This window comes from Nymphalis io, chromosome 13 (genome assembly GCF_905147045.1).
Source record: "Nymphalis io chromosome 13, ilAglIoxx1.1, whole genome shotgun sequence".
Lineage (NCBI taxonomy): Eukaryota > Metazoa > Arthropoda > Insecta > Lepidoptera > Nymphalidae > Nymphalis > Nymphalis io.
In genome coordinates, this window is record NC_065900.1 from 12,648,210 (window position 1) to 12,674,634 (window position 26,425).

At 31.5% G+C, this 26,425-nt stretch overlaps 1 protein-coding gene across 1 annotated transcript; it reads right to left on the reverse strand.

The window, feature by feature from the left end:
• Nucleotides 1-146: 146 nt before the first annotated feature.
• LOC126773023 (transmembrane protease serine 13-like) lies at nucleotides 147-26,425 on the reverse strand. Its single transcript, XM_050493642.1, has 6 exons — nucleotides 26,283-26,425; nucleotides 5,164-5,273; nucleotides 3,420-3,526; nucleotides 2,062-2,201; nucleotides 1,217-1,920; nucleotides 147-373 (listed from the first exon to the last, which is right to left on the reverse strand). Exons 1-6 carry the CDS (start codon nucleotides 26,365-26,367, stop codon nucleotides 212-214), a joined length of 1,308 nt encoding a protein of 435 aa, XP_050349599.1. The 5' UTR covers nucleotides 26,368-26,425; the 3' UTR covers nucleotides 147-211.

The following is a 26,425-nucleotide window of genomic DNA, read 5'->3' on the forward strand; positions in this document are numbered from 1 at the left end:
TGTAACCTCAATATTGAGACCTTTAAATATAGAATACAATTTTCGTTATTAACTTTGATAAATATTTTTTTTATTTTTAATAATTTAAATTGGCTTAAGCCTCCAGACGAGCAGTCTGATGCATTTTGTAAAAATACTCGAAAACCTCCCCGAATTATTCGATCCGAGCGACTCGTGGTTAGCACCTCGAATGTTAAACGCCGAATAACTTTCAACTGGCATAAATATGAGCGTAAATCCAGGACACGTAATGTCCAACATTCGTGTAAACATCTGGAACACCCATTCTAGCACATCCTGACCCGAAGGACGTCAAGCCTCGCAGTTCCCAGCGACCACCTGATCTGCACTGGAGTGGGCCCCCGCTGTCACCCTGGAAAAATTAACGATACCCACGATCAAATAATTTTTTAACTTCTTATTATATTTATTATAAAAATCCGTCCAATCGTTAATGCGTGAATTTTTTTTTAATACCAATAGTATTTAACGATATTTTTTTATAATTTCGTCAACATAAAGTAAATAACAGTCTACCGTGCTGTTCCATTGCGGGGTTACGTGGCAGATATACGTATATGTGGCAGAATTTCATACAACGATTTCATTTCCTCACGATGTTGTACTTTACCGCCGAATAAGATACGCGTGTTTTTCATATGCTTCTATTAAGATTATAAATTTAAATTATGCGCATGAACGAAATTAAATTTCCTATTCATATTATTGAGCCCTTTCAGTTCAGGTAATACAATAAGAAACAAACAATTGATAAAATTATTATAAATAATTATTATTTATAGTCTAAGACTATTAATCAAATGTGAAGCAGTATTTAATTTCCTTAATCTTATCTCGTAACAAGATGTATAAATCTACATTTCAAATATCAGAATTAATTTCCTAATCTTATTCAATTCATGTTTGCAAATCATTCGTTTTATTACATTTAAAAATTATTCTAGAAATATTGAATACTCATTTAAATCAAATCCTATGTAATGATCATGATTATATGTACATATTTTTGATAAAATTCTTATTTATGTATTTATTATATCTTAACAAATAAAGTATATTAATAAAAAATAGTAAAATCATATATGGCATTTGGCGGATAAGACAATAATTGAGTTTTGTATCGTTAAAGTATCGTCCAATTCTGAAATAAATGAGTGTTTTTCAATTAGAAAAAATAATAAATCTTGTCACTTACCACACAAGCCCCAGTGCTCCCATCTGTGCTACCAGCACATAAATGTCCATCGTTCAATGGTAAACTCAACGAATATCTGTCCCTACAAAGCTGTAGTGGCAGGACTGGCACTTCAGCTTCCAACAGGACATCTGTTAAAGTGCCGTTGGTCTGTTCCCGTCCCCACCCTGTCGCATAGCATTCATCTTTGAAATCTAACCCGTTATTATCATCAATAAACGGATCTATTTCTTCACCGAACATAAGTTTTTTATCACTCCTCTTAATACCATCTTTAATTTTATCTCTAGCTGCTTTACTTTTTATAAGTTTAACGACGCTATCCAATGATGCACTGTCGTAAGCTAGATCTTTAACTTTCTCTTCTATTTCATCTATGTTTATTTCCTCATCGTTTTTTCTCTCCGTCGGTCTGTTCGACTCGTTTGAAACTCTCACGTTGTATCTTGTATTCTTATGTTTTTTATTAATAACACCCGAGAATACGGTTTTAGTTAAATTGTTGAGTTTTTCCAAATATTTCACAGCTGTATCTGGATTTGGTCTGGGAGGTTTAGGTTTTCTTCTTATTTCATCTGGTTTCTTGAAGAATGATGTGCTTCTTTCTGTATTGTGATTGATTGGCAGTTCATACGAAGGAAGGCAGATAGTGCGTATCCGACTCCCGGCGCTAACATCAGCTGCCTTTATCATTTTCATGAGAGCTAGAATATTAATAATAATAAATTGTTGTTAGAGGAAGCTTCCTTGTTTATATTTAATGTTAATTTTAAAAATTTATTCAATTAGTAGTGGTTACTAAAACTGGCTTATTCTTGGATTTATGAATACAGATATTAACTTACCTATGTCATGCTGATAATTATGGAACCTCTGGTGAAGGACAATCCTCTCAATAGGGAGGTAGGACCCTCGCTGTTCAGCACGATCCCACTCTCCTAAGACAGCAGTCCATAGTGCTGGCACTGGTAGATTGAAGAGTTCACTGAAATTAATTTATTGAAGATAATATAAATAGTACTTGTATAATATTTTAAATATTTTATGTAGTATGTCTTCAATGATGAGATAAATCATTTCAAACAAATCATTGTGTTTTCATTACTTAGCTATGAAGGCTATAGCCAATATTTAATAAGTAGTTTAGTTAAATATTATAACAATGATATAACTAGATGAAAATATTACCATGTCACCAAACAGCTAAAATGCTATGGAAAAAAATGCAGGCGCTGTGTAATGATTTCATAAATAACTTATTTATCAATGTCATTGTTTATTTAAATTGTATTACATATTATAATAATAAGTAAAGTTAAAAAATATCATTAAAATTACATCATCATCATCAGTATCACGAATATGTAGAATTAACTACCGTTACTATTGATTTTGTCCGTGTGATTAAATATCTGTCTTGTGTATCTTTTCTTTTACCTCTCTTTCCTTCTTCTGATAGTATTATTATATCTCATATTATGGGACTAAATTTTAACAAATTTAACTTGGTATAACTACAAATATTTGAGATCTTGTTGTTTCGACTCTGAAATTATCACTGGGACGTTTTCATTTATTTATTTTACTAGAGCCACCAACAGAATTATACATATAATTCTATTATTATTCTTATAATGTACAATGATAGTTTAGATGCTAAATACGCTGACAATATAATTTAAAGACAATTACAGCGTGAATTTAAGACTAAGTAAATTGTGTGGTTATGAAAAATGACCGAAATAAAAGTTCATATTGAAAACATAAGTGATCTTTTTAATTTAAGCAAAACAAAAATTACTTTATACTTACCACTTGATATCTTTCCCCGAAGACTCAAGCGATTTTAATAATTTACTTTATTAATATTTTTATTACATAACATTATTTTGTATATTATTTATATCGCATACATTTAAAGTTTTTAGACTTTGACGATGTTACTTTAAAACGGTAAAACTTTAAAACTTTACAAGTTTGAATTTCTTTCCAAGCTTTGACAAGTGGCAGACTTTTGTATAATAAAATACATAATAAGTATGTATATAATATCTCAAATTGAACAGGATTGTAATTACAAGTATGTTAGTGATCATTTGGTGTTAAGTTTTTATGGTATATAAGCGATTTACATTTAAATAAGTTATGTATGTCGTTCCATAATATAAACCTTCAGGCAAGTGCTAACAAATAAAATGATTACTTATGTATGCAGTGTGCGGTGGTTAGGAGCCATTGTGGATGGATCAGAACTCCTCCACACCAATGCCCGATGAGACCGTAGTTCGGGTGAAGTAGTTGGAGAGAGACCTGGAACATGTGAAATACAATGAGTCATCAATTGGACGCTGTAAAGTAGAATATTCTTTAAACCTTGAAGTTGAAGGAAATTTGAACAAAAAAGGCAAAAGCCGTTTGATTATCCTTCAACTTATATTTTATTTCGCCCGTTATTACTTGTCGATGAAATCTTGCAAGTGAATATTTTTTTAGAGTTGATATTTTGTACAAGCTTTTGTTGCTGGTTTATCACATTAAGCAGCTTGCAACACATTCTTGGTAAATATAAAAACAAAAACTTTACAAGCTTTTAACTTGCAATGTTTGTTGGCTTGTTTAGGGCAAATCATGCAAGCTGAAACATAAAAACTAATTTTTATCCTACTGAATTGAAACTTTACATGTTGGTTCACTTCCGATAATAATGCAATTTTTATGATAAGCATGACCTGATTCTGCACCCAAGATTGGCTCTACGAAGGAGCTCCTTAACGTTTAACAGCATAGGAACGAAATTTTGTATATAAACGCTTGTTTAAAAAATTTAGACTATTAATTAATTATTTAACGACCAAAACAGATTTGTAAATAGACTGATAAGCATCCACCAGTGTCCATAAATTGCCAGTGTAAGAAATATTAACTATCCCATCACCAGTACCTACTTTCAATAGTTTAAAAAGTGCTATCGCAGCTCAATGCATAATACCGCATTGTCTTTTCGCCTTTGCGCAATGACACAGATGTGTACCGTCCTTTATTTCTTTAGGACCATTAATATTATTTAGTGAAAGTAACTGTTTCATAGAAAATTATATAACTGTTGAATAAATTAAATTACGAATGCAATTCATTGCAACGTTATCTTACTTAATTTATAAGAATAATTAATATAATTAAGATTTACATGGGATTAGAGAAATACTAAAATAACAGCTAAGCAATAACAGCTAAGGCATCATGTGACTTAAAAATTTGTTTATTATTAACTATCGATATGATAATTTTCTATATAATTTCTGTAAAAAATCTTAGCAAGTAATGCTTTCTTCAAGATTGCAAATATTTTTTTTTTTAAATGGCAATAATAAATATATTGCTGAATGGCCAACTACCACGGTACACTATGGCTATCATATTATGGTTGCCATGTTTCAAAAACAGTTCGGTTTTATATAGATATAATTTATTATGAGATATTTATCTATATATTAATGATATAGAAATATTTCTGGCATTTTTAACGGGACTGCATGAAAAAGTCTACTTTATTGTATTATATTAAGAGCGAGTGTTGAAGAAGCGTGATAACATTTAAAAAAAAATCGGCAGCATATAGTAGATTATGCTAAGTGTCAATGTTCTTGAGGGAACCTTCCATCAGGACTTCACGCCGCTCTATGAAAAGGGGGAAAAGTATAGACAGCCCTTGTTTGAAAGCGTGTCAATTTCAACTGGCAAGTAACAATAAGTGTTTTCTCCAAAGCGGATGAATACGCAAGTGTGTCCGTAACTTCGCCACCTGCGGAGCGAAGACTGGCCGTGGTGATGATCATAATCATCATCATTATCCGAGATCGCGGGTATCCATGAAGATTTTTCCACTATAAAATAATACTTCAAGTCGCTATCATTTTTTTTAGTATAAAAATATCCACAATTTTAACCTGCCACGGCCAAGCGCCGCGCTTCGATTCCCTCCCCTTGATAATTCGGAGCTGCCCTGCTGACCTCTCGCGTGGCTGCCTCGTGTGCCTCCTTAGAGGAACACCACATTCTGAAACAAATAGAAATTACTTATAAAGAAAAAAAAATTTTTACGGAAATAACAAATAATATTTTAATTTTGATAAGGCTACCTTCCGCCATATTAATTTATAATGACGTCATAATGACGAGTAATTATTTTTTAATCTTCTATCTAATAATGTTTCAGTAAGAAACTCGATTAACGCATTCAGCCTTTAAATGGTAATAGATTTACGCACGCAACGTAAGTACGGAACACACTTTACAACGCGTCATTGCATTAATAGGAACGATCCAGGAGCGACTCAAACCTATGTAAAGATGGTTCCGTATATTAAAGGTAAATAAGGTTTGACCACAAATTATTAATCGGCATTACACAAACTTAAAGTTAATCATATAATAATATATATTATATAAACTCTATTTTAAGACCCGATAATAAGTGCCCACGTAGCAACAGTTAAAAGTTACATATACAAACACAATCAACGATTCAAAGTTTGTACTTTTACTAAACTTCTTACCCAAAAAAGTTATATCGTAAATTTTATACCCCCAGTTACTAAGTACAAACGGAAAAGCTAATAAACAGCTCCAACCAAACCTCTCCAACGAACCTCTTAAATCGTTGTTATCTAAGGAATCCAAAAAAATGCAACAAACGCGTTGATCTATTTTCCATATTAATAAGTATATCGTTGACAAGAAAAACTGTCGTTACGTTATAATCGCATCGTATCTGCATTAGATAATTCCTTGTACCACGGAACACTTTCGTCACGCGATTCACGCTTAACGGTTTTATATATTTGTAGTAAATGTTTACTTTTATCAACTTCCTAAACGCTATATCCGTCTTAGATTATTATTTAGTATATTTCTGATTTATAATGGTGAGCATTTAAGATTGAATAGGTATATGATATGGATAATTAGGATGGAGTCACCCGGAAAGATTTGCTGTTCGAAAGCTTCTTTAAATTGAATTTAGGTAGGTATAGTGACAACATATCACTCCCCACCGCCCATAGAACAAATTAAAAATTAAACAGTCCTTACATCGAAAATGCACCATCGTACCTGTGGTTACACTAACTCACAATATGATGGTAAATGGTCACCATCATCCATAGACATTGGCTTTGTAAGAGATATTTCATTCTCTTGTGCCTCTAGATACACGCACTTAATCACCCTTCAAACCTATACACAATAATGCTAAGCATTGCTCGTCTCTCCTTATGTACATATATTAGTAATTATGTATATTAGTTAATATAGCGAGCCAACCCACGCGAGAAAACACGGGTAGCAGGAAGTGGCCATTTTGAAACTAATATATAACTGTCAACATAGACTTTCACCGTCTTTGTGAATTATTGACATTGTAATAATACGGTACGAAAACAACCAACCGTCTTAACGTCCACTATATACTGATAAACATAATTAATTCATTTAGAATTTACATACATACGTAATTTATTTAGATCATAATTATAAAATACGCTGGTGATCACCGTCTTTCATAATTATCATCGAACACGAATAGTTTAAATTTAAGTCTGTACCAACGTTTTTATAAGATTATAAAGCCGTAAGTTAAGAATGTAGCAACGTAGATCCACTTGGTCCATCTAAGAGTGAGTCTATTCTGATCAATCAATAATCAAGGATCAAGGAATAAAGATAAACAATCGTTAGATCATATATTTCATTTTGATAATATCTCTGCTATACATAACTATTGATTAATATATATTTTATTTTAAACAAAACACTATTCAACTTAATAACTTGTATCCATTTTAATTCTACTTCCAAACTTTGACAACGACGCCAACAATCAACACGCCACTTTATGCGATACCATCATGAGTACCCAGTATTCAATATAAAGTGGCTAAAGATCTCGACCAATGGTGTCGCGTCAATGTAACGTCACAGTTGTTTATTTTTTTTTCTCCTGCGGTTTCACATTGTCGTCCAAAGAGTGTTGTCCATTCAAACTGAACTATTATCCATTACACATGAGCCAAAAAACACTGGTTCTTTTACAATGAAAAACAGAATACATTTCTATATAAAGTGTTCATGTTTACGGGTAGAAAACTAAGTGGTTCACACAAAGCCGCGAAAATATAGTCATGAAATATATTATACTAGATGCTCCGGCCGTCTTTCACTGCGATACAACGGTGCTGTCGCCGTGGATCAAAGCGTGATGTTAAAAAACCATATAACCTTCCTCAAGAATTGAACTATCACTTTCAAAAATATTTTTTCAAATCCGACTTGTAGTTTTAGAGATTAACATATTCAAACAAATAACAAACAAACTGTTCCGCTTTACTATATTCATATAGATTAATAAAAGAAAGAATGGCTTATGTATTTTGGAAAAGATATATATATATATATATATATATATATATATATATATATATATATATATATATATATCCCAAATCCATATTATATATATCCATATATATATATATATATATATATATATGGATATATATAATATGGATTTGGGATTTTATTAATATGGATTATATTAATATGGATTTAGATTTTATATATATATATATATATAAATTTGTTACAAGTCTTAACAAAAAATCAAATAAAATTTATTTAAAACTATATATATAAATCTCTTTAAAATGAAATGCTAATAGTTTAAGTGTTCACCGTTACACACCTAATTGAGTAATTGCGCTGTCATGAATAATTTATGAAGAACTACGTCAACGATGTAACGAGACTGTTATACGGAACAGGAAATACGATGGAAGTGTTATCGTGTCGGATGTGCCAAAGATACTAATTAAGAAATATATTGTAGCATGTCTTAGAACAAACACGACATAGATTTTATGTACGGAATATTTGCTTATATTTTTTATCGTGATATTATTCTGGCAGTATATCAAATATCTCATTCTTCTTCTTCTTCTGCCTAGCGTTTTCCCAGCCTAGAAACGCCAGGGTCCGCTTTCCTGCATCTACGCCTCCACTTTGCCCGATCTAAAGCGTCCTCCTTAGTGAGATCGTGCTCTCTCATATCGTCCCTCACAACATTGAGCCAGAGCCTTGGGCCAGCCGCGGGATCTATCAAAGATCTTATTAAATGAAAATATTATTTATTCAAGTATGAATTTTTTCATATCAAAGTCTTGATCCACTTAATGCCTTAGATCGCTATATTTATGCATAATTGCGGTTTGCGATTTTGCGATTCGTAGAAACGAGGTATGCTTTACCCCGCTTGTGAACCATTTATCCGATTCATATTTGCTACAAAAGTGAAATAATATATTTATTTTATAATAACTATTTTCAACGAAGAAGAAGCTGGAAAGAAGACATTTTCGAAGAACTGGTTCTTGGTACCATTTTTCCAAGATGGCGGCGCGAGTCGCTCAATATAGCAAGCTTGGAATATTAATTAGGACACTAAACTATACTAATTTGAATTCTCCTTGAGCTTTTGTAGGAAAACCCCCCTTTTTATGTCTTTAAATACTAGACTAATTTATCAGTTTTAATATGATGTTTAAATTGGATGCTTTAGCAATGTTAAATAATAGAGCACTGTGGTGGAATAAACTCCAAGGCTTGTCATTAAAAGACAGAAATTTGGTCAATCAGTGGTAGTTACTCTTCGAGTTCTTGCCGAGCCCGACTTATTGATTTATACTCGATGCCATTTCCACAGATATTATTAAACTTCATTCTGTGCCAAGTATGAATTAAGTGTTAAGTCTGACATGTTGTAACAGCTTAGTTGACACTTGTAATATTATGTAAAGTGATATGTTTATCTTTATGTTACATATAAATAAGAAACAGATAATCATCAATAATGAAGTGGTTTTTTATTAGATATATATATGAACAATAAAAGTCACCGCTTTGCCTGTCTGTACGTTCGCGATAATATCAGAAAGTGTTGTTTAGATTTTCATTCCGTTTTCACTAATAGACTGTTTTACGAGGAATCTTTAGTATATCATTCGTAATTTTTTTGTGCAAATAGTAAATACATTTAGTTGGTAAATCGGATACTCTAAAAGTTTTTGTGTCTAGCGAAATTTATAGATTTATATGAATAATATATTGTTTAATGAAATTGTTCCTCTACACGATATAATATATTTACTTATAAATATTAACCTTATATTAAATATTGTTAATAACAAAAAAAAGCATTACAAAAAACTTGTCTTGCGCGAAATTGAACTCTTTTGAGACAATCTTCATCGGTTAAAATTCACGTGTTCATTGGAGAAATCTGGCTATGTATTATATGATTACATATATAAATAAAGATTAACAATATTCCTCTGGACTATTCCTATGTTGAATAATGTCACTGAATTGTGAAGAAAAAGCGATAGGCCAGTCGTTTTTGTACTTTTTGTAAAAGTCATTAATGACAATTACGCTTAGAGATGACGTAACTAGCTTTCTTTATGGTAAATTAGTATTATATAACGTCAATATTGAACACCATCGATTCTTTCCGTTTAGTCATTATTACATTCTTGGGGCATGTTGATAATAGTGCCAAATATCCCGTCAGACATGTCGGATTGCCTTCCTATAACAAATATTTAGGCACTATAATTTTATCTAAATAGTTATTTAGCTAAATAATAAGCTAAAAAGTCTTGGTTGAAATCGTTTTAAATAATTCAGTTTAATTCCAAAACTATGGCCCAGTGGTTTGACCCGAGCAAGCACAACTCAACTTTGATGTGCTTAATTTGTGTTTATAATTCATTGCGTACTCGGTGGTGAATAAAGGCATCGTGAGAAACCTTCATGACACGGATGAAAATCTGCCACGTCCACCCCGCATTGAAGCAACGTGATGGAGTAAGCTCCATGCCTTCAATTTTAAACAGGAAAGGACGTCTTAGCCCTTAGTTTTATTTTATTTTTAATTCATAGAAAAAAGTATTTTATTTACATTAAGTACATACAATAAGTCGTCAAAAAAAATTGAATAAATTATACATATATATAATACATTTTTATTTTAAGGACAACCGGAAGCACCTCATACTTTTTGTGGAAGTCCTATAAATTAGATCTAGTTTTTATAATTAAATTGATTATATATTTAAATTAACCTATAACCATATTGTAATAATACGAGTTAGTTTAGCTACTAAATCTAGAATTTTTAATTAACTTGATAATAGTGACATATTATTTATCGAATCCTAGTACTGCTATTAACAATCTTAATAAAACAAATGTATTTAAACAAATTAAGAATATTGAATGCTTAAAGATTATTCTTTACAAATACTATAAATGCGAAAGTGATATAGTTATACTCAGGTCAGATGATCATGAAACTAAGCATGCACTTTGAGAAGTACGAAAAATGTCATAGTGTACTTTAGATTAAATAAATAAATACTTGGCGTATGAGGGACGCTGCGAAACTTAGTAATTAATGGAAACGCGTTTTTAAGGAAGGAGCGAGTTTTTTTTTAAAGTACTCCTATTTATTATTAAATAGATTGGCTAATTAAATGGAATGCTTAGACTAAGAGTGGGGAAAACCATAGCCCAAGAAATCAGGATCAAACCAACCATGCTAACATCGATATACGGCTCGATAACATTTGCGCTTTTTTGACGCTTCTTAAATACCTACTTGTAATTTAACGCTTATATAATTTACGAACTGTCTTAATCAATTGTAAATAATTACAATAATTTGCTTTGAATATTTGACATTAAATATGGTTTCATGTTCTGGGTTTTTTTCGTTATAAATTCGTTACAATTTTGTAACTTTCTTCTCCGTTATTACTATTATTACTGCTGTACATATAACACGTAATTTCGCGGTCAGAATTACACAATGATATTACGATCGCAGCAGTAATCGCTGGTAAATTACCACTTCCGGTACCGGGTTACTTCAACGTTACACTTGACTCGATATTGGATGACTTGATAAAAATTTTGGATTAAAAAAAAACGTTACAAAATGAGAAGTTTTTTTTTTTTAATGATTTTGTTAGGGAAACGAGCAGTGATGATTTCGGCCCCACTATTAATGGAAACAACTGGTCACAAGTGCGAAGGTTCAACATTAATGTGTTTTTTAATTTAATTCTTCTTCTAAATCTTGGCGGGACAACGTATCAAGGCAACTTGTTTAAGCACTTAGATAAATAAATAAATTTATAGTTATTTCAGAAACATAATATTAACTAAATAAAATAGAGAAAGAAAATGAAATGAGACAAATAAAGAAACAAACATTTAAGTGTAAGCTACAAGAAAAAAAAATTATTCATAGAAAAACGATCATCCATAATTATAAAAATAATAATACATGACAGTGCCACCCTCGTCTGCTCCAAATAAGTACAAAATTAGTTTCTACGTCCAGTTTGAGAATCCAATACTGATTTTCAAATTTGGCTATGACATATTAATGGCTAGATCTGATATTGTCGAGAATGGTCATCAGCTTGAATAGAAATAAACAAATAAAACAATAGAAAAAATTAAAAAAAAGTTTTTTTTTTCATTACAAAACATTTGTATTACAATACATTTTGTATGAAAAAAAAAACTGTAAATGTATTCGTTAGGCAATCAATAATATACTTTCTTTATACGTTTCTTGACGGTCAGGAATTCAAAGGTACAAAAAAGTATTTCAATAAATATAATTTAATTTTGATTTTAGGAAGCTGTTTTAAGCTATACCCCTTAAAGTCTATATCAATCGAGATTCATAAATTATATTTAAATCAATGTAAAAGAGCTGAGATGGCACTGTGATTAGACGTTACTTATCTTAAGAGAGCGAGTTCAAACCCAGGTAAGCACTGACTATTTATATATCTGATAACACACGTAATTTAATTGGTAGAAAAAGTAACTATCACTAACTTATTTCTATTAGATTTAATTTAATCTTATAAAATGACGACTGAAACTTAATGTATATTTAGAATTTGATTTATAAAGAGACAATAAGACCAATGTTTAGTTATTATTTTCTAAAGAACATTCGGTCATCCGGAAATTTCAAATGCTCAATAAGAATTCCGCCGTGACAGACGAACAGAACGCCAATTAAGATGTATCAGATAAGAATTAATGTTTGATTGATAGATTGATAAACTGCGGTATAGAGATCTACTGATGCGGGTTCGATTGTGAAGAAATGTATAAATTACATATAACAGTTGAATGTGAGATTCGAGATGGACCAGTTATAACGAAAAATCGCAGGTTCAAATTCAGTTTAATTTATCAGGTAATTTTGTTTTGGCAACTTCGCCTGCGTGAAGGGGGGGTTAGGTACTAAATTCTTTTCAATACCCCTGACAATGTGTATAGAAAATTTCATGATGATCAGTTGAGTAGTTAAACGTAACAAACAAACAAACTCACTTTCAAATTCATTATATTAGTAAGGATTTCGATTGAATGAATTTTGATGTGCCTGCATTTCTATTTCCAGGTCACAATCGAAATTTCAGTTTTACAGACATAACTGACTTCTATGTTCATTTTATTACTCCTTTATTATACATTTTTACTACATCGTAATAACTAATCTTCTGTTTCTCTGAAGCATTCTTCGAAGTTTGTTTAGGGTTTGTCAGCATATAATTAGAATCTTCATTGCATAATACAAATAATAGAAGTGAAAGCTCGCGTTAGACCTGATGAGATCTTGATGGATTTTGTCATCATTTTGTTTCGGACCCTTTGAAGAGCTTTCAGAGTTTTCTCAAATATTAGTTGCCATTAACTTGAATATATTAAGGTAACATTTACTTGGTATTGTGATTTTTTTAAATATTTAAATAGAAATGAACGAGCATTACTTTTTAAAAATGTCTGCCTCTTTATTGATAATGATGATGACTCATCGTTATATATACCACAAATGATAAGTCTCATATTATTGTTAGTACCTGAGTGACCGAGCTTTGCTCTTGTCTAATAATAAGTTACATATTTTCATTTGTATTTGCGTTTTTCAGCAAAGATATATGTATAGATAAACTTATATTCCAAAATTTTTACTTATATACCAAATTTGAGCTAAATAGAGCCATTTCCGAAATACACGATATGTATATATATACAAGAATTTCTCATTTAATATTATAAGATTAATAGGAATCAATATAAATAAAAGCCTTGGTAGTCTTGTGCGTAGCTCATAAGGCTGCACAGTAACATCCTGACGTCCTAGGTTTAATATTGTCAGTAAATATTTTTTATTTTTTTATGTTAGAAATAGTGCGATTAGGAGCGGTGCACTTCCGCTTATACCTGTACTGTACCGGAAGATACGTAAATTCGTTGATTCTGAGCTCTTATCAAAATTAAAATTTCTCAAAATACAAAAAAAATATAACAGTATAGTTAGGAGATTCCATGACCTCTACAAAGGCGTTGTTAAAAAAAAAGACGCGCGCTAATTTAAAACCGCCATTTTGTTTCTGGAAAGATATGTAAAGTAATTAATAAATAATTGGCGCGACTTGCATTTGTTGGATGTGTTCAATTGCGTTATGTGGATTTTTACGAGTAATTGAGTCAATCATTTACATCAATTTGTATGATTTGGTGTTCTCTTTTTAAAAAGATTATTTCGAGGTCTTTGCAATCAGTTCCACTTCTGGATGCTTAATATATGTTTATTATATTTTCGATTATAGTGTCCACCAGTCAGATTTAAGCCCCAAGTTCATCATCTAGCTGGAGCAAGGAAATATTCAACCACTTTCCTTTCTCCTAATCTTATCTAGCTGATCTGGATAGCAATTAATCGAGATGTCGAGCTACTGTTCGATATTATCGGTCAATATCGATACTATAATTGCTTTAACTATTCTTCTAACGAGACAATTGAATGCCATTCTTAGAACGATCGGTTTTATTCTTATAACCTATTTTACGAGGATACTGGTTCGGTGAAATAATTTGGTTGTATGAAAAATTATATATGTATTGTTTTATATTATATATTATATGATTTAATATGGGTTGCCATATTGATGAAAATGATGTAAATAATTATTTGATACGATCCATACGTTATGTTTTGTAATTTACTGGACACTATGCCAGAAACTTCATGGCATTAATGTTTTTTTTTGCAGTGGAAATATTTAGAAGATGTCTGGATTCTAGGAGAATTGGGCTGGTATTCTTACCCACTAAAACCCTTGTGTTTGCCATTTTCGGTTCGGAAAAACTACGGAAGTTACACCATATTTATCTAATGCCTCGTACAGCTGTGGCTCTGCAAAGCTCACATCAGAGACACGTGATATGCTAACTACAACTGTACAAATATTTATCTCAATCATACCTTACGTGTACATAATATTATTGTTACTATCTATTAATATTATATTATTTATATTCCTATCGTTGTTTGAGTGGCAAGGCCGCAGAATCCGAAGTCTTGTGTTCAAAACTCAGGTCGGGCCAAAAAAACTGACTGAAAAGTTGAAGTGTGTACATTCCTATGCCTTGGAAATCACGTAAGGCCGTTGTTCCTGCATCTAAACACTTCTCGATCGTGTCAAATCGGCATTGGTGACCACTTATTATCATGCAGCTTACTACCTACATAATGCAAAAAATTAGAATATATTACATGTAATATAGAGTGATGATGCAACATACAAACATATACAGTAAATAGTACATAAACATTCCGGAAGTAATCACAGCATTATATCAAGTAATTCAACAGTTGTATCAACGTATCGCAACGTCGTAGAATACATTAAAATCAAATTATGACGATCGACTCCTGCGCAGTGGACGTGATTGGAAAACCGACTGTTCCTTGTGGCATCGAACCTAGCACCTTTTACTTTCATTGACGTGTCACTGATTACGTTACCACTATTACCGCGTGAAACTTAAACTGTACTATAATATTATATCGTGGCATATAACATTATGTGGTTTTGTTCTGTAATTGCTTCACCTATTTGTTCTAATTCTATATTAATAAAATTGTTTATAAACTTGAATTGTACTGTATATTTCTGATATATATCTTCAGGACTTTTTTAGTTGTAGAGCTGTACACATAACTAGCAGATATTATCTAATAAATCCCAGGTCTGTCGATCTGTGTTTTGCGCAAACACTTATGAACTATAAAATGTCTTGCGCAGTTGGCTAGTTTCCTTTGAGATTCGCCGCAATAGCCGAAATCGGTCAGGAACACATCATTACCTAATACCGCCAAATAGTATTATTTTGCATGCTTTCCGGTTTAAAAGGCGAGTGAGCCAGTGTAATTTCAAGTAAGAGGTAATTCAGTTTGGTTTAAGAAATGTTTTATACTTCTTACAGTGCCAATTTCTATGGGGGAAGTTGACTTACTATCGCATAACCTTCAATGTAGTTGACTTTCCATCCTTCTTCGACTTAAAGTAAAAGGAGGCATTTTTCCAGCCGAAACATTTATTATTTATTACTTTTATACACAAGCAAAGCTGCAAGGAAAGGGCCCAAAATCACAAGTCATCCGCTCAAAAACCTTTCAATATGAAGTTCAATACGAAGGCTTGTGATGCAACAATTAGCCCATAAGTCCGAGAAACCAATAACAATATGTTACGTAATCGAACTTGGTACAAGTTATAGGAGATAGCGGCTTCATAAATAATTATTTTTACAATCATAATCATCTTTATATAATTTTTTTGTATAATACATGCGGAAAGTTACAATTCATGCTTTTTTTGGAATAGTAAATCGATTAAGTAAGTAAGACAGATTAATAATTATTTTGATGTTTATTTAAAACAGACACAAATTTAAATTAATGTTTATTTGAATGTATTGAAGAATGTTCTAATAAGCACTTGAATCGTCATGTTACAGTACTTAATAAAGTGTAAAGAAGTCGATTTGAAAGGTAGATTCTATCAACAAACGGCAAGAAACTCGGTAGTTACTTTAACAGAAAACACACAGTGTATAATATACAAATAAAATTAATATGAGAACATATGAAGTCAACGATTACTCCACGCTTTTAATCATCTAAACATATATTCATGTATTATATATAAAATCTTATCTATTATTATTTTTAAGGTTATATATATTTAAAGCAACACCATTTCGAATAGTGTGCAAGAGAAATGACTTTAAATTTAATATTTATATGTTTTTGCTTATTGGACACGGGATATAGGTAAGAAGTTTCTTAAAGGTTCTTCTCTGTAGAATCTTAGATTCTAAGCCGGTAGCACCGGGATCTAGATTCCAAGCTTTACATTGAATACAATCCTGAAATTCAAAATTGCTTAAAAGAACCTTGTATAAAAATAAACGTTTAAACGCTTATAACTTGTCCCCTATATAAGCTTATAAAGTGCATTCTGAGACGCACGTGGTTTACGGAACCCGTGCTTTTGTGTTACGTAAGTCGGACTCCAATTGAATACTCATTAAATATACCATAGGACTTATAATGGAATTGCGCAAGATCAGAACTTCCGTAGCTTACTTAATTGAGTGTTTCTATCCGAGCACGAAGCAACTAAGGAAAGTAATGAAGTTATCATAAAAATATATCCGTAAATAAATAAATTACATATGCCCATTAAATTCAAAACCAAAATTTTGTATGTTCGAGTAAGTTCTTAATATTGTTATAACTCGTCATTTTACGGAATTAATTTCATTACGTTTCATAAAACGTAAATAACAAAATGAGTAGATAAAATAATTGGTAATAAGATAAATCGTAAACTAGATGCCGAGAGGTAACAATTCAATCCTCCCCGTGGACGCTTGATACAACACGTTACAAACAAATGCAGGCTAAAATAAATGTAGAAGGACCTGAACCCAAGAGACCAATTCTACTAACAAAGTATCACTTTATCGCAATCAAATCTAAACGTAATCGTTCCCGTTTAACCTACTCTACTAACAAAAATATCCAGTTGCGGTATGGTCTCAATTGGATCTGAATTGATTCCAATAAAACACCGACCCTTACGTTGTGGGATAAACTCCAAAATTTCTTCCTAAAATGAGTGAGCTTTGCTTGAGAAACAGTTCTGCAGCTTATATAACAATTGTACTAAAACAAAACAGAACAATTAATACAGAAATAACAATAAAATCACAATCAACGCGATCTTAATTTGCCGTTTAGATTGCAGTCACCGCTACCGCCAGGCATCGATCCGGCGACCCTAGAGTGAAAGCCTCGGCTTATATTACATTGACGACGGAATTGAAATTATACCTCGATATATACGTAATCCATTTTCCTTCCGGTGATACGATAATGTATTACAGCTTCATTATGTATATAAATATGTGTTTTTACTGGTGGTAGGGCTTTGTGCAAGCTCGTCTGGGTAGGTACCAACCACTCATCAGATATTCTGTTGTTCTGGTTTTAAGGGTGAGTGAGCCAGTGTAATTACAGGCACAAGGGAGATAAAATCTTAGTTCCCAAGGTTGGTGGCGCATTGGCCATGTAAGCGATGGTTGACATTTCTTACAATACCAATGTCTAAGGGCGTTTGGTGACCACTTACCATCAGGTGGCCCATATGCTCGTCCGTCTTCCTATTCTATAAAAAAAAAATGAGCCGCAAGATGCTATTCGCTATTTATATAAGTAGGCATGTACATTTTATAGCGTATAACAATCCCATAACGTTTGATAAAAGGTTAAAGATATATTTATTCTGATAATACATAACAAGTCGCTTCTATGAGAACAATGCAAGAATTTAAATATATAAAATGTGAATGATATTGATATCGTCCGTCTAGCATATTTATTTACTTTATAATATTTAAAATAATATTTGGGTGACAAGCATCTTTTGAACACATATCGTTTTATAAAAAAATCGATTGAAACTTCACACATATTTTTAGAAATGTTCTAATGGTTAAAGTTTAATTTGTCAAATTAGTATGACTTACACTAACCTAACTAATATTAATTTATATTTATTTTTTATAAAATAGGAAGGCGAACGCTTACTGAGCGGGCCATATGATGGTAAATGGTCATTCATAGACAGACGCTGTAAAAAATATTTCATTCTCTTGTGCCTCTAGATACACTGACTTACTCACCCATCAAAACCGGAACACAATAATACTAATTATTGCTGTTTGGCGGTAGAATATGTATGTATGTGATGAGTGGGTGGTATCTACCCAGAAAAGAATGAACAAAAACCTATCACCAAGTAAAATTAATTGTTGATTGAATTTTTTCTGGCAATTATTTATCGAATTAATAATTGAAATAATAACTTTATATAAATGAAAATATGATTCATAATTTTGCGAGCGAGGAATGTGCAACCTGCTTCCTAAACCCTACATTACCCAGAATTCCTCGAAAAATAACATTTAGGGAAACTAGTGTCGCAATTTAGTGTTATTAGCTTCGAATTATTTGTGTGTGTATATTAAAAGTGAAACTAATTAAATATATTTTTTGAAAACAAACAACTAAATATTATTTTTAATATACAAAATAATTTAAATGGATAATTCGTTGTTTTTTAGTGCTTGTTACTAAATTATAAAATAATGTCATATTGAGCTATGTATTAACATGAATATTTTTATATATTTTATACAGTTTTTGAACACGAGTTACATTATTTTGAGAGTGCCTTAAAGCACTCCAATATAAATAATAGCCAGTAACAAATAGTGAAATCGAAAACAACTGGCAAGAAATGTAATTTTTTTAAAACAAAAAAACAATTTGCGTGATCTCGCTCGCCGTGACCACCGTTACATTGTAAATTGTAATTCATTACAAAGAATCATTTTGACAAACCAGTGCGACGGTCAAGGTTCGGGCGCAACTTTAATATTAGTATTTACATAATAAATATTAATGTTGATGTGTCTTATATATTATTTCATTATGAGTTTTTTATTAGGATCATTGAAACATCTATACGAATATTATAAAGAGGTAAGGTTTGTGAGGTTGTAGGGGGTAATATCTGGATCTACTTAACCGAATTTGAAAATTTTTTTACTAATAGAAAGCCACGTCATTTGTGAGTGTCATAGGCTATATATATTAATCCGAAAAATAAAGACTTTTTCGTGGTAGTGGGATTTGCAAAGTAAGTCTGAGAAAAATCGGTCGAACGAAAACGTTTCTTACGAACGCTGCCTTAACGAAGAGAGATATATGATTGAGTTCTAGAGAAAAGTTGCAGCGCTTGATAATGCCTACAAAAAAGGCAGCGACAGCATATGTCTAACTTTTATATTTAAGTCACAAAAAGTTGTTTTTTATATTAAAAATAATAATTTAAATCATTAGGTCAAGTTTATTGGTCATATTATCAACAATGAATTATTATCAAAATAAGTAAACTTATCGTCTCAAATTTTGAAAACAAAAGACTTTTCCCTTTAATTGTATATAATTTGGACGAATGGTTAAAGAGATAATACGACATACATATGGAACGGTGACCGTGTCGTAATCTATCGAGTGATATTTCTATAAGACGGTTTTTTCATAAACGTCAATTTATTGGAAAATAAACTGCTTTAGTAACAAGGACATTTTATTTAGATAAAATTCCTTTTTTACAGTTTGTTTCTTCGTGGCATAGTTTAAGAGATAATTTAAAATATCAAATACGCGAGACAATTTTATTGATATTCGGCCAATCGATCACAAGTAAAAATGTTTACCGCCCAACGAAGTGGGCACGGGTCAGCTAGTCATTGATATAGTGTGAATTATATGTAATTAACTTAAGATAAATTGAAGATAGTTATGAAAGTACACATATAAATCATTTGTCTTAATAAATAATAATGAATGTTCCTTTTTATGTATGGATATAGTAATAGTTTTTCAATATAAATTGAAAAACTATTTCAAATTATTTAAACAATTTACTCGAGCACGGTTGGGTTTAGTACGCCGCTCGTCACATACTCTACGCAAAACAGCAATACTTACTTAGTATTATTGTGTTCGTGTTGGAGAGTGAGCCAGTGTACAAAGGACAAAACATGTTAATTCCGAAGATTGTGGTGCATTGGCGATGTAAGGGATAGTTCATATTTCTCATAGTGCCAATGTCTATAATCATTGGCGCTTCCATTTGAAAGTCTGCCTACAGTACAGTAACAGTAACGGCCTGTGAATGTCCAACTGATGGAGGTTTGGAGGTTATTCCACCACGCTGCTCCAATGCGGGTTGGTTGAATTTCAGTGAAATTAGACACATGCAGGTTTCCTCACGATGTTTTCCTTCACTGTCAACTACGAGATTAATTAACAACACAAATAAAGCACATGAAAATTTAGTCGCCTGCCCGGGTTTGAACCCACGACTGTTAAGATTTACGCGTTCTAGCCACTGGGCCATCTCACCTGCGCCTACCTATTTTAAATAAATAAAACTTTATTACCGATCGTTAAATAAACTTTCAATGTTCATTAGCGCTCTAATTTTAACTACATCAAATTATTTTTTAAATACGATATACATAACAATAAAAAGTAAATAAAGTTAAATGGCGTTACAATATGTATTAATAAGATTACAACTCGTATAAAAACGAGAAAGCGGCAATCAAGTTCACTCGAGGTTGATTTCACACAAATAAATCAATAAAATGACTTATTCAATACAAATTCTATGTATTGATATATTTCTAACAACATATTGTTGGATTTAAATTTAAGTAAAGGCACTTAGTTACTTACCTATTTAAATCGAATTTGCCTAGTGAATCAATACAATCAGGAATTTAAACGTACTCATCTTTATTTTATATGGTATATATTTATTGAAATATATATAAACATAATAAATAAACCTTAGTTTTTTTAAGAATGACTTTCTTGACAATATGATAATGAAAGTGTCATTATAATTTTTGGTTTGGTTTACTGGTGGTAGGGCTTTGTGCAAGCTAGTCTAGTAAGTTCCCAAGGTTGGTGGCGCATTGGCGATGTTAGCGATGGTTAACATTTCTTACAATGCCAATGTCTATGCTATGGGCTATGGTGATCACTTACCATCAGGTGACCCATACGCTCGACCGCCTACCCATACTATAAAAAAAAATTGTTTATTTAACATATATAAAATATATTTAAAATTACAGCTTTTGTTAATATGGGTTAGGAATATATTTCAACCGAGGAGAACCGACAAGAATCTCACTTTTCCGGTTCTTAAGTTATACACACGTATATATGTTATGTAAATACTATATAATATCAAGCAACACGCCTTATTTATTAATATTTCTTATTAACATACATTTAATATATTTCATTGGCTTAACTAAATATGTTATAGAAACCAAAATCTGTATAATAATCTAATATAAAATTTTAAGATATAATTATATAAATACAATGAATTATTTTTAATGAAATATTTACAGCATCAAGTGAATAATGTATTAAGGTAAGAATGATTCCGCGGAGCACGTGTCTCCGCTTCCTCGTCGGACTGTAAATACGTGAAAGTGAATCTAATTCCCGACACAATCTTAGAAACTCAATAAAAATGACTGAAAATCGATACAGACTTAAGACTACCTTTTGATAGTGAATTGGAGATGTGTTCCGTTTTCATCTGACGATTATGTACTGTCACCAGTTTTTATTATATACTTTATTCATTATTTGAAATTTAATAAAATGTTTATATACATAATTGACTTACATATCTATACAAATCTAAATTAAATAGTCTATATACAGTTTGTTAATATTGCATATAGAATTAATTTTATAATATAATGTGATATAAGACCGTAGAATAACTACATTAATAGTAATGTATAAAATATTAATACGTATATGCTAACTATATGATGCTATTCATAGATAAAGTTTATATAAAAAAAATCTTTAATATTACCTGCTGCATACATAAGATTTTAATATATAAGCCAACACATATTATAAAAACAGTATCTGAGCGACCGAGCTTCGCTCGTCTCTGATGACTATTATTTTATATTTGGATTTTTTTTTGATTATTTTAGTGTTTTTTTTTGTAAAGCCGAGATGTCCCTGTGGTAAGTACGCGTGAATCTTAACCGATGATCGTGGGTTCAAACCCGGGCAAGCACCACTGAATTTTCATGTGCTTAATTTGTGATTATAATCCATCTCGTGCTTTACGGTGAAGGAAAACATCGTGAGGAAACCTGCATGTGTCTAATTTCACTGAAATTCTGCCACATGTGAATTCTACCAACCCGCATTGGAGCAGCGTGGTGGAATAAGCTCCAAACCTTCTCCTCAAAAAAGAGGAGAGGAGGCCTTTAGCCCAGCAGTGGGACATTCACAGGCTGTTACGATACGGTTACGGTTTTTTTTGTAAAGGCATATAGATAAGCTTAAAATATTTAATTAAATACAAAAAATTGAGCCAAATCGTTAGAGTTTCCGAGACAGAATATATTACCGAATTAATTGATCATTTTATTTTATATTTCATAACAAGCAGTTAGAAATGTATATAAAAATATATTATATTATCTTTTTCTCGTAATAAATGCTTCTAAATTGAACGAAGAAACTTAATTTTTTTCAAGGTGCAAAGTGGACAGACACAAATTGAGATATCTATTACGGATGACGTCAAGTTTCCATTGTAATCGCGTTATCGTTTACCCGTTTTTTTGTGTGCAATTCAAAGCTTTCCTCTGAGAGGTAATTATTATAATTGAATTATAAAATTTGAATTTAAACATTTAATATAATGTACTTTATTAAGTCATGAAAGTATTTTTTTATATTAATTAATTTATCGTTTCTTCCGCTGGTTCTTCTCAGGCACCAGCGGAAATTTCTTTTCCGAACCGGTGGTAGTTTCTGGTCTGACTATCAATAAGCAAGTGTAATGCTTCAATGTTGAATAAATCATTTTAATTTTGATTTTGTTTGATTTACTCCTTAGAGTTGCGCGGTGTTTTTTTTTGACATTATTCACACACGGGCATCTGATCGCAAACTAAGCAGAGCTTGTACTATGGAAACCAGACAACTGATATACTACATATACTACTTTTCTTTTGTAAATACATATTTATATAAATAATTACACCCAGAATCAGGACAAACAGACATGTTCATGCAAACAATTATCTGTTGTGAGTGGGAATCGAACCCACAACCTTCGGCGTGGAAGGCAGGTATCTACCAACCACGCCAACCGGCCCGTCAAATTTTTATAGGTCTACAGGCTATTCTGTAAGAACAAACTTGAGACTCGCCGCAGAAATCAGTTGTAAATGTCAGAAAGTGATACGCGATATTGACGATAAAGAAGAGAACCTTTATTAATAAAAAATATGATTCAGTGAATATATTACGTCGATATTAACAAAAGTGAACATTTCAATCTCGTGTTTATCACTAGTGTTTTTTATCGTTATTACGTCCATCGATTTAAATAAAGGTATATTCACACGAGACGCACGCATCGTGTTGTATTTCGTTTTGACGTTATTGAAGTGCTTGTGTGTCAGTATGTGTTGTGCCGCCGTTTGTGTTCGGTGAATATTTCGAATCATAAGATTTATAGCTGTTGGATGCAAAGATGTAGAAGTCACAAACTTTACAAGAGAAATAATACCTTTATAGAAATATATGACCCCAATAGGCTTCTGATGAATAACGACACGATACATAAAACTAGTTCACAATATCGAGGTACCCATCTGCCATAAATGCATAAAACTACTATGGATTATCTCTATTCGTAGCCAACTTATTTATAGTATAACATCTCAATTAATGAATGCGATATATTAATTGATATATAGACTAAATAAATATATCCTGGGACATTTTTTACACACGGCCATCTGATCCCAAATAAGGCTTGTACAGAGCTTGTACTGTGGAAACCACACAACTGATATACTACATATACTATTTTTCTTTTGTAAATACATACTTATATAGACAATTAAACCCAGACTCAGGAGAAACAGACATGTTCATGCACACAAATATCTGTCCTTCACAACCTTGGCGTGAAAGGCAAGCATCCACCAACCACGCCCACCGGCTCAAATAAATAAAATAATAAAAACCGGATTATATATAACAAATAAATAGATTGATTGATTATAAAATAGATATGATAACAACTAATGCGGTTCTATGTACATATGTCGATCGTAAATAATAAAATGTAAGATCGCGGTTGAAACAAGAATAATAAATAATATATATATATATATTATAGAATAGGAAGGCGGACGAGCATATGGGCCACCTGATGGGAAGTGGTCACCAAACGCCCTTAGACATTGGCATTGTAAGAAATGTCAACCATCGCTTATACAGCCAATGCGCCACCAACCTTGGGAACTAAGATTTTATGTCCCTTATGCCTGTAATTACACTGGCTCACTCACCCTTATGGTTATAATATGGTTAATATACTGTAAAATATCGATTCGTCGACTTTAAAAAATCCGATCTGTGTTCGACCGTAATCTGCTTAATTCCCAGTAGAATTATAAACATTTACTTGTTTTTTTTATAACAAACAAATAGACTTTGATTTGTAAAAAGAGAAGTGAGAGTTTTTTGGAAATGTATCAAATGGATATACAATATGGCAGACATCCAAAACTCTGTTCTATTATTTACTTTGACTACAAATGTACAATATACTCGATAAAGCAATAAATTAACCCAAAAATCAAAGTGATTTAACGCGTTCATTCAGTGACAATATTGAATAATGTCAACGATTTCTTGATTAAAAACTTATTTGAAACTAGAATAAAATATAATCATAATAATAAACTTGATAAAAAAAATGCCTTAATATAAATATGAATTAAAACTTAAATCACAAATTATTTGTTATCATAATTGAATTGCCTGATCTATTTTAATATTTCTTTAAATATTACGTTTTCGGGTATATATACAAAATACGACGTGTATATATATACATACAGTACAGTAACAGCCTGTAAATGTCCCACTGTTGGGCTAAGGCCTCCTCTCCCTTTTTGAGGAGAAGGTTTGGAGCTTATTCCACTACGCTGCTACCATGCGGGTTGATGGAATATACATGTGGCAGAATTTCAGTGAAATTCTGACACATGCAGGTTTCCTCACGGTGTTTTCTTTCACCAAAAAGCCCGAGATGAATTATAAACAAAAATTAATCACAGGAAATTCAATGGTGCTTGCCCGGGTTTGAACCCACGTTCATCGGTTAAAATTCACGCGTTCTTACCACTGAACCATCTCGGCTTCTTAATTGTATATATACAAATGTCAATATTGATACAAGGCATATGAAAATCAAAAGGTTGGTTATTAAAACAAATTCATATTTTGCACCTTTTGCAAACTTATCCTGATGTATCGTTAACCTTTTATAATAATTATTATTAGGTATTAATTATCGATATATAATTGATAGACTAAATTTGTTTTAGATAGTGTAGGAAATATTACTAAAGTAAAAGACACACAAAAAAAATGAGATGAAAAAATATAGTATCTACCATATGAATATAATGAAATATACATGATATAATCAACAACCCGCATTGGAGCAGCGTGGTGGAATAGAAGCCTTCTCCTCAAAAAAAGGAGAAGAGGCCTTAGCCCAGCAGTGGGACATTCACAGGCTGTTACTTTTTTACTTTAATCATTACATTATTATACAGACAATAGTAAAATAAAGCGGTAATGATAAATCATCTTAAATTATTTTTATGATAATGAAAATGAACTTCGCGTCATATTTTTATCGAAAATTAATTCTATAACTAAACAAATTCCTGAACTACTATGGAAAGCTTGGCTTCTTAACCGATAACAACCGTAATTTGAAATAAAATCATCGCTTCAGGTGTTATTGTTGAAATAACATAGTTTCACCTATTTGCAACAATCGAAACTAATCAATTCAGTATTACTTTATACAAGAAAACATTTTAATAAAAACAAACTCACCTCTTGGACTATACGCGTATGAAAGTTCTAAAAACTGTATCACCGCCAAAATAAAAACTACACTAATAAAACACTTAAACGCCATATTAACACTAGCACTGATTTTTAAAATCACAATAAAAAAAGCTGTAAATAATTCACAA